The following is a 14,475-nucleotide window of genomic DNA, read 5'->3' as shown; positions in this document are numbered from 1 at the left end:
CGTTTGTTCGTCACGCCGAAGACCCGGGTTCGATTTCCCCACACGGGTACAATGTATGAATCCCATTTCTGGTGTCCCCCGCCGTGATATTGCTGGAATATTGCTTTAAAAAACGGCGTAAAACCATACTCACTCACTCCCACAGTTGTCTCGGCAGATTAGAATACTATACTCACTCATGATTTAGTCATCGTTCAAAGGTTAGATTATTACTTTAAAATTTGGAATATTTCTAGTTTCCGCGCAGGCTCTAGCAACGTTTGTGACAGATATGAGGTGCGCCGTGGAAATATAGTGGTTTTACGTATGCATCAAAGGTAGCTACTTACTTATTTGATATGAAGAGGAACCACATCCATTTATAGAGGCCATTTACCAGAGTCCACACTTCTTTATCGATATCACATATCGGTCAGTAGACCACATATTGGTATGAGGACGATCTATCGATATAGATACCATCTATATAAATCATTCAGTATAGAGCGGCGAGGGGATGGCATTGGTGTTCTGGAATTCCAAAGAAATCCTACTTGTGGACTTCCTCCCGAAAGGTCAGAAAACTGATGGTAAATATTAAATTAATCTGCTTGTACAGTTACATGAGATTATCAAGATTATCAAAGTATTGCATCTCGGCTGCACTCACTAAAATTGAATGACAGGCCATGATCGATACATTTCGAATATTGTACAAAGCAACTTACTGTCCCTTTAGTGTTAAAGATAAAAATTAATTTGTTTTTTACCGGTAAACTGATCCGGGCTTTGTTTTTGTTGCCGGATTAAGTGGTCCCGGCCGGTAGTTTTGATCTGGGCGACTGAGGTCGACTGGAGCACATGGCTGGTGTCACTGCGGTGATTGATTTTTGTAGAGGAGCAAGGGGCCAAGGAAATTTGTAAGTAGTTGATGATTATTATTTATATTGATGAACATTGTTGATAGGGTCACAAAGCGTGTTTGGTTTGATGAATTTATATGAGTTAAGAATAATTTCAGTTTTGTCATGTCAGGCACGTGGGTTCGTGTTTCATATTTTCGTTATATTTACAGATACATTGCATTAATCTGAGTAGTCAAGATATTGATTTAGCTTTGGAAATTGTTCAGCTGTATTTAAATAATTGTTTGTTTTATTTATACAGTTTGAACCGTATCAAGTTCAATTCTACCTACGCTGCGGCGTCTTGTAAAGAATCTGCGGACAATAATCCAATAAACGTACGTGTTCAAGATAAAGGCCCGACTATGTTTTAACCTCTGCAATATTTAGCATAAGTACGCAAAAACAATAACCAGCCTAGTACATTTACTGATAGGATTTCAACACTGCATACCCCACATAAAACTGTGCATGTTGCACTATGGCCTAACCTCTTATCAGCCAGAGATAGTGAATCTTGCCCCCTTCCACATGTCATATTCGCAGACTAAATACATCGTGTTCTAAAGGCGCAATGGAATCGTTGAGGAAGGTCGGTATTGGTTTTCTGCATCAAACATTCAGGTTCTACTGGCCATCAGCAGGTGCAAGTCGCCAAGATTGTGGGAACATATAACTGAATGGGAGAATGCGAATTCAATTATTAAAACTCGTAAAAGTTGAAGGTATCTTACAATATTTAATATGTTTAATAACATTCCTCTGTGAAATTTGTGTCAGAAACATTTACCATGGAAGTCTTGAATCTTATAAACCACTGGCGGACCCTACTTGCGTGTATGTATGTTTGACCAGGGCCCCGTTTCACGAAGATCTCGTAGCGCTACGACTGTCATAAGTCAATGTTACAGTATAGGAGGTACGATTGCTACGAGAAAAGTTACGAGATCTTAGGATTACAAGAGCTTTGTGAAACGGGGTTCTGCTCTTCAAAACGTTTATCGTATCCTGTATCTGACAACTAATTATGGGCAATCCATGGGCTGCAAGTCAACTCATATTGTCGAAATATTGCCACGTCCTCTCAGATGGACTATTGACCACCATGTCTGTTTTATCTGACTTTGCCAATGGTTGACACAGCTGAACATTCTGTTTATTCCTAGTGCTGACTACGGTTCCTATTCCGAAAACTACGAACCACTTCTTTGTTTTCTTAAGACAGGATTTGGTAGCCTTGTGGATAAAGTGTTCGCTGGTCAGCCTGGTAGGCTCGGGTTCGATTCCCCACGTGCGTGAAGCCAATTTCCTGTGTCCCTTGCCCTGATATTTTTGGAATAATGCCAAACCCGACTCAGTCAGTCAAGGCACTTTACCAGTAGATGACCCTAATTTGTTTCTTTAAAACGCTCACAGAATTTATCTTCTTCTCTCTAGCTTGTCCTCTGTCTTCTGGTCTGTCACGTGACAGCCTGGATAAACCAGTTTGATCAAGCATTCACCTTCACGTGCCCAGCTGAAACCTCACTGGTCCACGTCGTCAGTAGCCATGACAACCACTTTGAAGACAGAGTCTGGGATTTCTCCTGTAGAGCCCCGCCCCACAACGATGCCAAGATGACCAACTGTGAATGGTCAGGTAAGCTTTTATGGACAGGTCAGTTTCTAGAAACAGCCAAACTAAGGCAATCGAGAATGGTGAGCTTCTCTGGACAGGTAAGCCACGATAGACGAGTAAGCTAGACGGCTGAGTCACTCTAGAAAGGTAATCCATTCTCGCAAGTAAGCTTCTGTAGACAGGTAAACCTCTTTAGACAGGTTATCTTCAATAGACAGATAAACCACTATAGATTGGTTAGCGCTTCTAGACAACTTACCTTTTTTATAGACAGGTAAACCGCTATACACATGCATATTTCTAATGACAGGTATGCTACTATAGACAGGTAGACTTCAATAGACAGGTATACCACTCTAGACGAGTTAGCCCTTCTAGACAGGTAATCATCTACAGACAGGTGAGCTTTCAAAAATAGGTAAGCCGCTATATACAGGTGAGTTTCTAATGACAAACAGAATGGGCATTTATTTCGTTATTACCAGTGACACTTTCTTTCCATCCAATAGGCTACGTCAATGAATTTGATCAACCTTTGACCTTCCAATGTGCGCGTGATGGCATCATTGCGGGAATCAGTAGTGTCCATGACAACCATGATGAAGACAGACGTTTCAAGTTCTACTGCTGCGACGTACCAGGTAATTGTGGACTTTTAACGCAATGAAACCTTTTGACGATCATTTCATTCAATTCATTCCAATTCAAGAGTTTGATGTTGTTGAAGAAGAATGAATGAGTGAGTTTAGTTTTACTCCGCAGTCAGCAATATTCCAGCTATATGGCAGCATGAGCATCGATCTACGCAATTGGGATATGACGACACATGTCAAGCGAGTCGGCGAGCGAAAACACCCGATCCCATGAGTCGCCCCTACGACAAGCATGGGTTAATGGAGGTCAATTCTAACCCGGATCTTCACGGGAGACAAGCATGGGTTACTGAAGATCAATTCTAACCCGGATCTTCACGGGAGACAAGCATGGGTTACTGAAGATCAATTCTAAGATCTTCACGGGAGACAAGCATGGGTTAACAATTCTAACCAGATCTTCACGGAGTCAACACGTGTCACTGAAGACAAATCTAACCGGGTGTTCACGGGAGACAAGCATGGGTTACTGAAGATCAATTCTAACCCGGATCTTCACGGGAGACAAGCATGGGTTACTGAAGATCAATTCTAACCGGATCTTCACGGGAGACAAGCATGGGTTACTGAAGATCAAATCTAACCGGGTCTTCACGGGCATTCACTGAAGATCAATTCTAACCGGATCTTCACGGGAGACAAGCATGGGTTACTGAAGATCAATTCTAACCGGATCTTCACAGGCTTGCTGAAGAAGAGTAAATGAATACATGAATATAATGTCCCAGTTAGACACTTGCACTCGTTACTACACCTTGACCTAGATTTAAAGGATCATGGAGGGAGGCCCCTGTGTAAGCTAAGGGGCGAAGCTAGGTTATTATAAATGTAAACAAAACCAATGGCGTGATTATGTATTAGATGCTCTTGAACGGTATTCCCTGCAATTTCTGACCGACTATTTCATAACGCATGCAAGATGAATATGAACTACAACAAATGTTTTTGAATATTTTTAAAATTCAACTTTGAAACGAACCATGAACACACCTTTTGACCCTGATCGCAACAATGAAATACACATTAATAATCACCAAGTCATTGTCATCTTGGTATTTGAACTAGAGTTGAAACGTTTGTGACAAATCTGTTGTAATTCAAAGAATGGTCGGTTCCGTCCTACAGCAAGTCGTCAATCATTTTTTCAATGTCAATGTCAATGTCTATGTCTATGACCTTGTGAATGTGGAGGAGTGCCAAAGAACGCACTCTCTCGGTGATTATTGACCTGAGGCATGTCTTGATCAGTCTCATTCTGTTGAACGAACGCCATTTTATTGGTGTAAGCAATTGTATTTCTGTTGTAATAGTAGTTTCGCCCCTGAAATATTATGAACGGCTGAGGGTCTAGAATAATCTGGGCGTTTTCAGGATTCAAACTGATTTGGTTTTTATCCTGGGGCTGTTTAATGCTCCACAACTGCAGGTCCACATGCGCTCAAAGTTTATTATATTTTGTTGCTTTAGATACTTGACATTCTTTTTTGCTTTAGTCCAGGTAATGGTTTGGCGGCCATATTGAATTCAAGATTTTCAGAGAGCATTTTATTGTTTGTGGCCACCGGCTTTTCAGAACTTACCAGTAAAGTTATACTTTTTTCAGAGGTGTCTCCAAACTTAATCCATTTTGTTTCATAAATATATGAATATAGATAGTTTCTTTGGAGTTATCAATATTGGTCCGTTCTCATTTTCCGGTTTCCATGACAACAAATTAGTCTGATGTTTTTGTTGTTGTTGCTTCAACGCAGGCTACATTACTGGGTCCTGCTATTTCACGCCCTACGTCAACAACTTCGACGAACACATGGACTACGTCGTACCTGTCGGAAAAGTCATGCGCGGAGTCGACAGCTACCATGACAACGGTAAAGAGTGAGTTGTCTTAGACTTTTTTCAGGATAAAATTGTGAAGAATATATGCAATCAATTAACTCCTATATAATGAGATATTCGTAAACTTCACAAAACGATGATATTTTGAAATTGTTCCTATTTCTTTAGCAAAATTGCCGTTGATTTAAGGAGAGAGCAAGGGCTTCGTTTTGTGGAAACTCCTCGCTAAGATAAACTGCACAGATGCACAGTTGCACAGAGCTCAAATTGTGTTGCACTGTCATCCTGTGTGATTGAATTGTTACCGAGGACATTCATAATACTTCAGACTGGAGCGCTCATAAACTCGCTTTGCCGATCCGATAAACTGTTTGCATTTTCAAACTAACATTGCAGGGTGAGTGAGTGTGTTCAGTTTTACGTCACATTGAGCAGAAACTCAGCTATATAGCGTTGGTAAATAATTGAGCATGGGCCAGGCAATCCAGTGATCAACATCATGAGCATCGATCTACGCAGTTGGGATACATCGACAGACTCGATTATTTACAGACCGCCGTCATTTAGCTGGATTAATGCTAAGTGTGGCGTAAAACTCAATCTCACTCACCAAAATCACTAAATTCACTCACTCACTCACTGTACCGCTCATCAAAGAACAAATATACTAGGTAGCCTTTGAAATCGACATCAATTTGCTTAAATAACAATTTAAAACTATTTAGATGATAAAATGTATTTCCTGAGCATGTTAATTAGTCTACCTTTAGCAGAATCATTCACCATTAGACTTTGACGAAAGTCGAATTTGCAGTTACCTTTTTCTGTACATTGATTTTATGTTACAATTAATAAATATTATGCCAAATAGCAGGTTGACTGCATGTTGAGCAGATTAAATTTACGAACCATGAATATGTAAAAAGCACGATTGGAACAATTGTTTCTTTTTTAGGGACCGACGTTTCAAGTTTGAGATCTGTGACCTTGATGAACATGTCGCTTAGACAGAAGGTCAAGGAAACCGGAAACAGATGTCTATCGCAAACAATAAAACCTGATGGTTGTTCTCGACATTTGGTTTGTTGATATCTGATGCCATACCAACAAACAGTCGATATTTGACCCCCCGACCGGTTATATATGGTGGTTTCCGGTTTACGGACAAGACGATTAGAGGACTAATATCCATGAGATCCTGTCTCTCATATCCAGTTACTCCCTGTTGCCACATCCGGGCCTGGTCCGGTGGTTTCCGGTTTACAGACAAGTAGATTAGAGGACTAATATCCATGAGATCCTGTCTCTCATATCCAGTTTCTCCCTGTTGTCACATCCGGGCCTGGTCCTAAGGTTATATATAGTGGTTTCCGGTTTACGGACAAGACGATTAGAGGACTAACATCCATGAGATCCTGTCTCTCATATCCAGTTTCTCCCTGTTGTCACATCCGGGCCTGGTCTCAAGGTTATATATGGTGGTTTCCGGTTTACGGAAGATTAGTGGACCGATATCCAAGATATCCAAACGATGGCATATGTCAACCAAGTCAGGCCTCACCAGTCGATCCCTGAGTCAGGTGGTCAGGTTCGCTGACTTGGGACTACGTCATCACATCCGTGGTGAGGAACTGTCTCCAGTGCCAGGCTAGTGATCCAGTGAGCTTGAGGTGACGGGATCGAGCCCACCTGTGACCGGGTGTAAAAACCTTGGAGTCAACTGTGTGCAGACTCTTTCAGTGTTGTCACAACCCCTAGTGTACAGTACACAACCCTGTGCACTTAAAAGAGAACCCACGAATCCGTTGGTATATGGCCAGATGGTGGCCACATTAATACATGCAAATACCTAGTTGCGGGTACAGCAACGTGCAGTGAACTTGGACAAAGGACTGTGTCCCAGTCCACCCTGCTATGAATGGGTACCACTCGTAAGTGACGGGGGTAAAGCCGCAATAACTCGGTGTATGTGGATGTATCCCAATTGTGCTTTATGCTGTTGATCAAAAGTGAGTGAGTGAGTTTAGTTTAGCACTCGGCAATATTCCAGCAATATGGCGTCGGTCTGTAAATAATCGAGTCTGAACCAGACAATCCAGTGATCAACAACATGAGCATCGATCTACGCAATTGGGATACGATGACATATGTCAACCAAGTCAGCGAAACTGACCACCCGATCCCGTTAGTCGCCTCTTACGTCAAGCATCGGTTACTGAAGGTTCATTCTAACCAGGATCTTCACCATATATTTATAATACGATACAAGTTTTAATTTTACACTACCAAATGTCCATTGTTCATTTTTGGCAACTATTCCCCCGTTTCTGAATACGACTACATTTGTCTTATCCAAATGTAATTGAAGTATAATTAGGATATAACTTTTGCCTACTTGTGTTGCAGTCGGCAACTGTTCCTTGTTTGTAAAGAGCATAGATCTCCAACAATTCATCATCTGAGGGTTTGAATTTCAATGTCTTGACTTCTTCAAAAGCCTTGTTGAATGTCTGATGAAAATAACGTTTGATAATACAATCATATATTATTATAAAATAAGGTAAAATTAAGTTCAACATTTTCATGCCGGACACCTATGGGGTACTAATAATGGTAATACAGTTTCATGGAATCCAACAATAAAATATATCATTGCTTCAAAATAGTGAATTTGGTTTAACAACAGAGTAAAGCCAGTTGGGTTTTACGCCGCTTTTAGCAATATCCCACAGTATAGCGACAGTGGACACCAGAAGTTGTCTTCACACATTGTACCCATGTGGGGAATCAAACCCGGGCCTTCAGCGTGACGAGCGAACGCTTTAACCACTGGACTACCTCACCACCGCAGCTTGAATGCAAGGAGGAGGTAGTCATTTGTACTTGTTCAAATTAACCATGGTTTTATAGGGCTAGCCCACTGAGGCCCCTACCTGCACATCCATTCACACACACACACACGTGTTCAATCTGCATTTCCCAGTAACACATTTGTTCTCAGTATAGTGTTTATTTTCTTATTAACAGCACGTCACCACAAATATATATTTGGGCGCAAAGGATCACACGCAGAGGCGCAAATACATATGTTTTACACTGTCTTTCTGCCAACTCGACATAACGAAAATGCCCTCCCTCCCTCAATCTCCAATCGTCCAAGCATCTGTGCTAAATGCAATACAATTGATCAGGTTTAAATGGCATTTAGAGTGAGTGAGTTAGCAATATTCCAGCAATATCACTAGAAATGGGCCTCACACATTGTACCTATCTCATATCATCTATCCCGTAGTCTTGTGGACCGTTCGGGCGCCACAGGTGATCTGGCAACCAGCATCCTCCAATCCTCTCGGTTTTCTGACCTCCTGATTGTACCTCTCAACCTCAATCCCATTCTGGGATGTTGTCCTCCCATCTCTTCCTCTGTCTGCCTCTCCTTCTCCCTCCTTGCACTGTGCCCTGCAGGAATGTCTTGGCAAGCCCTGATGATTTCATGACATGGCCATACCATTTGAGCTTGCGTCTCTTGACCAAGGTCAACAGGTCTTCGTAGGGCCCAACGACTTGCCTGATTCTGTTCCGAACTTCTTCGTTCGTGATATGATCTTTGTAGGAGATGCCCAGGAGTCTTCGAAAGTATCTCATCTCAGTGGGCTGTATTCTCTTTTCTGTCTCAGCTGTTAAGATCTACGATTCACATGCATACAAGAGTACTGCTGTCACCAGGGTACGCATCAGTCTGATTTCTGAGCCGAGTGCAATGTTCAGGTCGTTCCAGATGTACCTCAGTTTTGTGAGCGCTGCTGTCGCCTGCGCAATCCTGGAGAGTACTTCGGGTTTGGATCCCTCATCTGTCACAATTGCTCCCAGGTATTTAAAGCTGTGGACCGTTTCTAGCTTCTCGCCATCCACTCTTATGTCAGTGCTGATGCCATTGGTGTTGTTGGTCATCAGTTTAGTCTTCTCTGCACTGATCTGCATGCCATAGGCTCTAGAGGTTTTGTCAAAGTGGTCCACTAAGCTAGCTAGCTCCTCTTCTTTTCCTGCTACGCCATCAATATCGTCGGAGAAACGTAAGTTGGTCACTGCTCTGCCTCCGATGTTGACTGTTCCTTTGTGGTCTTCAAGTGCATCAGTCATGATTCTTTCCAGGAAAATGTTGAAGAGAGTTGGTGAAAGCAAACAGACTTGCCTCACTCCGACTTTGGTTCTAAACCAGTCCCCTATGTTGCTGTTGAAGTAGACTGCGCTGGTGGCTTTGTCGTAGAGGTTCTGTATCATGCTTTTCTTGATTTGTTGGTAGACTGCTCTGTACTTCTTCGCTCCTTCTGTCTCGCCTTTCTTCTTGTTCAGCTCTCTCCGCTTGTCACACAGATCCAGGATGTCAGGTGTGACCCAGGGCTTCTTGGTTGAGCGGTGTCTTCCCAGGATCTCCTTGGCTGTTTCCGTCACAGCTGTGTTGAATGTGTCGATCAACACGCCCATGTTTGGGCCGTCAGCGTCAACGACAGTGAGCGGGGCGAACTTTCAGCCTATCATTGCTTGGAAGGCTTCTGCTATCTGAGGGTCCTTCAGCTTTTCAAGGTCAAACGTGATCCTTGTGTGGCCTTGCTTTCTGATCTTCTTCAGATGTAGCCTGAAGGTCATCATCACAAGGTCATGGTCGCTCCCAATTGTACCTATGTGGGGAATCAAACCTGGGTCTTCGGCGTGACGAGACCACTAGGCTACCCCACCGCCCCAATTGGCATTTAGAAGTGATACACATCGGTTCCTTACGGAGGAGGTACTCCAAAAACACTGTGTTCCTCATAATATGTAAAGTTGACATCCATAAATGTCCATTCCTTAATAACAATTTAAATATTGATATACTCACTGTTTCATCTGCCATTGTGTTGGTATGAGAACAGTTACGTCAACCCACGTCTACTATCCACTAACACAGAATGTTGAATGGAGAGATGCTTTGGTTACGGTCCTTGTATTGACCTATGGTTGCCGCCTTCGTCACCTTTCGCTCCTTTCCGTAAGCTATTCGGCTTGTCCGGAATAAAACGGGTTGGTCACGGATGGTGATAAGCCACTTCTCATCACGTGACGCGCAGTGCAGGAAGATTTTTTGAGTTAGGCCCTTTCCTCGCAAGCGCTGCAGCGAAGTTGCAATAACAAAAAAGTGTCACAACTTTGTCGTTTTCATTATGTGAGTTAAGATATCAAGTCTTGAATTTATTTAACAAAGAAAAAAAAAAAAAAAAGCCATCAGAAGATAACAATTCCCCCACAAATTTGAAAATACAATTCATCTGACAGTTATTTAAAGTCCAAATTGATGAGATAATTTCTGTCTAACCTGGCCCTCAAAACAGCTATCAAAACAGTAACATGGAATTGGGATTCGTAACTTTGTACTTCAATATCAGGTACACACCATTATCAAAGTCAAAAGGAAAAAAATACATACATTATCCCTGGTTATAATGCCACCGTTTGTCCAGGAGAAAATATGGCATTAAATCCAGGGTGGCATTATAACCAGGGCCCACTGTATGTTAAAGATCCCTAACAGCAAAAGCCAGCAGTTGACAACTGGTTTGTCTTTGCGCACCGTCACTGACCAATATTCGTGATAGGTTTACGTAAACGTTTGGAAGCGTTCAATATTATGAATATCACTTGCTCGAGATTAACTAAACCTGATTGTCATACAACCCCATATAAATAGCTGGTTTTCATTGGCTCACACATGTGTTGACGTGCGTGACCTACAAACAGTGTTGACATGCATATGTAATGAGCTGAATACCGTGTGCACCAATTAACATTATCGCACTTAACTGTAACCTTTCAAGGGTTAATGTAGGTGAACCCGTGAAGATCCGGGTTAGAATTGGTCTTCAGCAAGCCATGCTGTCGTAAGAGGCGACTAACGGGATCGGGTGGTCAGGCTCGCTGACTTGGTAGACACATGTCATCGCATCCTATTTGCATAGATCGATGCTCATGATGTTGATCACTGTGTGAAATGTCTGGTCCAGACTCGATTATTTACACACCACCACTTTGTAACTGGAATATTGCTGAGTGCGGCGTTAAACAACCACCAAACCAAACTAATCTTGGTGACCTACTATCAGAGTGTAGGCTAAACAGTCCAGGTCAATTTCCTTTACGTAATCTCACGAGTAAACTGAACACGTTGGATCACTGTATTCTTCTTTTTGTAAGTCTGGTTTGGCCTCTGTCTACTCAGCTACCTTTGACATTCGAAATTAACGCGATATAAACAACTCTTATTACCTTCACCTTCTTCGAAAGCAGCGGGATAACTGGTTCCAGTTAATTGTTGTTCGCGCAGCAAGCGATTATCAATGTTTCACACTTTTAGGCACACAAAAGCCCAGTCTTATCGCTGGAAGCACATATACTCTCCCAAAAAGGAAACGCATATAGGAATTTCAACTGTATTTTTATGTTTATTTTGAAACATCTTGTAGGCTTTATGAGTCAATAAAATATAGCGAAATTGCACACTGGGAATGCAGACTTATCCGTCTTTGGCACCAACTCGAGGAAAGTCAGTTTGAGTGTCACATGGAGACGTGTGGTGGCGCTGAGTCAATACCTCGTGTGACCACCGTGGGCATCCACAACTGCACGGCATTGCCTCGGCATCGAACGAATAAGTCTCAGAATCTCGTGTTGCCCAATCGCAGCCCACTCTGCCTGTATTGCCTGTGCGAGTTGCTGAAGTGTCTGGGGCTGAAGGTTACGGCGTCGCACCCGTCTGTCCAGGGCATCCCACAGATGTTCGATCCGGTGATCTTGAGGGCCAGGGGAGCACATTGATGTTGTGGTTCTGGAGGAAGTCTCTAGTGTGACGTGCTGTGTGGGGCCTGACATTGTCCTGTTTAAACAACTCCCTCTGGCGATCAATGATTGGAAGGAGGTGTGGGCGTAGGATTTCATCACAGTACCGTTGAGCTGTCAGGTTGCCCTGGATCATCACCAAATCACTTCTACGGCAGGTGATCTCTCCCCACGTCATAACACTGCCCCGGCCGAATCTGTCCACCATGGGAACGCAAGCGTCGGCGAAACGTTCACGTCGACGTCTGTACACCCGCATTCTTCCATCGCGTCGTTCCAATAGAAATCGTGATTCATCACTGAACCAGATTCTACGCCAATTCGGTAGGTTCCAGGCCTGAACGTTGGTGCACCATTGAACTCGATGTCGACGATGTTGTCGTCGATGCACAGGGCCCAGATAAGGTCTTCTGGCACGTAAACCAGCCTCTCCCAACCTGTTCCTGACGGTCTGTGCAGAAAGCCTCCTCAATCCGGGTATTTGTCGAGCGGTACTGGTCGCCGTAGCTGTTCGATGACGCAGGTGATGTACCCGGATGTAGCGATCCTACGCCGCAGTGGTCGCTCGAGGTCGCCCACTACGAGGGGCATCTGCTACCGCATTCTGCCGGCGATATCTTCCCCAGAGCCGTGAAATGGTGCTTTGGTGAACATTCATGCGTCGGGCAACTGCACGTTGAGACCAAACCAATGGCCAGCTTCAAGCAAACCAATGCCGATATGACGGTTGGCTTCACTTAGACGTGGCATTTTGCGTTCGTCAACAATATTCCAAATACAGTGAATAATCGACAGACAGCGATCAACCTTTTATACCCATCATTGAGACTATCTGATCCCCAACTTTCACGTGCATTGCATCTGAATTGTGTATTCTGTGACAATACACGCCGAAATTGAACATCATGCTGTTAAATACGGGTATTTTACGGATGGTGCGTTTTGTTGTGATGTTTCAAAACATAAACACCATAGGACTCATAAACAGAGCAAAACCTTTTGTAAAATGAATCACGTTTTAATTCATTGCTACATGAAATTGCTATTTTCATGATGCGTTTCTTTTTTGGGAGAGTATATGTCTCACTGGCTCAGCTGCAAATCCAATTTGTCATGGCCTTAAGACACTTTGAGTTGATTTCGTTCGGTTTTGTGTCTTTGCATGTTTTACCTGTTTGTTTTTTTAAGCCACTTTGCAATATTCTTTTCAGCAACTGTATTCTGCGTTTTCCCTCTCGTTACAGATCAGGACGTCACATGTCATGCGCATGAGCAGTACTTAGTGGAACTTGAGAATGGTACCAATATGAACTACATTCAGTAGACTGATATTGTTTTCTGCTACCCATGTTTACCCTCGCTCACAACGGCATGTGTATCAGTTTTGAAAAATATACATTGATATACTGAAACTGTAGGCAGCAGGATACGGTAATTGTGTCAACACCTACTGTACCGAAATTAACATCAAAGAAATTGCTAAATATACTTCCCATCAAAAGTTTAGACTCACTTAAAACACTCACTATATATTATGTCTATATACATATGGTTACATCGAAGAATGATTTATCCACTAACCTGGGGGAACCAATTGCAAACCTTATGCAGTTTTGTGAATAATTCGCCAATTTTCCTGATATATACTTCATTTATTGAACTCATGACAATAATCTTTTCAACGTTACGAATTTCTTTTACAATACATCAGTTCATGTGTAAACAGTACCTTTAAACAGTATGGAATGTTTTGGAAAATTCAGTTTAGAACAGTTGCCTGAAGTAATTGGCTATATTTACACTAGTGAGTCTAAACTTTGTCTTAACTTTTGATGAGAAGTATATATAGAACAATGTTGACATCACTGCCGATGACCGATTTCTTACAAAATGGCGGGTTCGCTGGCATCTGTATGCAGGATTTGAGGAGGGACCCTTGATTCATGGAACGTTTGTCAATAAATATGTGATGTAATATTTAAGAAATCAGAAACATTCTGACAATCTGAGTATTGTTGCTTTTGGTTTTTATTGTTTTCACTGTAAGTAAGAGAATAAGTCAGAAATGCCGATAATTACCGTTGTCGTTCTGCGCGGTTTTGCGTCAGTCATTTCGTCTCGCTGCACAGAAATTGACAAATCATTGTATTGTATCTATTTTCGAATTCCAATTTCTTGCTTCGACACTCTTTCCATGCAGATTCTGAGCGTATTGAAAGAATAGACGAATGTATATCTGAAAGTTTGAGAAAATGCTACACACAGTGTAAATACTGATTCTTTTTCTTTGTTTAAATTTCCAACAAGCGCAGTTTTACGAGCACAGCGTTCGTTTTCACATCCAGTAAATTTCGTTTGATTCCATCCCAACACTTGGTTTTGGTGACAAAGACCATGTGTTATTTAATTCTAAAATGTATGAGGAATTCAGTGATGTAAGTGTCGTAGCTGAGGGTGGAATATACATGATGTAATCAACCTCTCATGGCTGGCCTTCGCGAAACGTGATTTTGAAAACGCTATCCAATATGGCAGAAAACTAACTTCGGCGTTCGTGTTTGTGTATTTTCAAAAACATCCCGAAAAGGTTTATCGGCGACGTTTAAGGATTACC

At 42.3% G+C, this 14,475-nt stretch overlaps 1 protein-coding gene across 1 annotated transcript; it reads left to right on the top strand.

Annotated features, from left to right (window-relative positions):
• The first annotated feature begins 1,351 nt into the window (after window positions 1–1,351).
• Window positions 1,352–6,065, top strand: LOC124273595 (dermatopontin-like). Its single transcript, XM_046708878.1, has 5 exons — window positions 1,352–1,476; window positions 2,322–2,523; window positions 3,012–3,143; window positions 4,907–5,030; window positions 5,947–6,065. The coding sequence occupies exons 1-5, from the start codon at window positions 1,459–1,461 to the stop codon at window positions 5,996–5,998; spliced, it is 528 nt and encodes a 175-aa protein (XP_046564834.1). The 5' UTR covers window positions 1,352–1,458; the 3' UTR covers window positions 5,999–6,065.
• The last annotated feature ends 8,410 nt before the right edge of the window (window positions 6,066–14,475 follow it).

This window comes from Haliotis rubra, unplaced genomic scaffold, assembly GCF_003918875.1.
Source record: "Haliotis rubra isolate DU_JTF1 unplaced genomic scaffold, ASM391887v1 Scf182, whole genome shotgun sequence".
Lineage (NCBI taxonomy): Eukaryota > Metazoa > Mollusca > Gastropoda > Lepetellida > Haliotidae > Haliotis > Haliotis rubra.
Note: the sequence above shows the minus strand (reverse complement) of the source record. Positions and strands in the feature narration are given on the sequence as shown.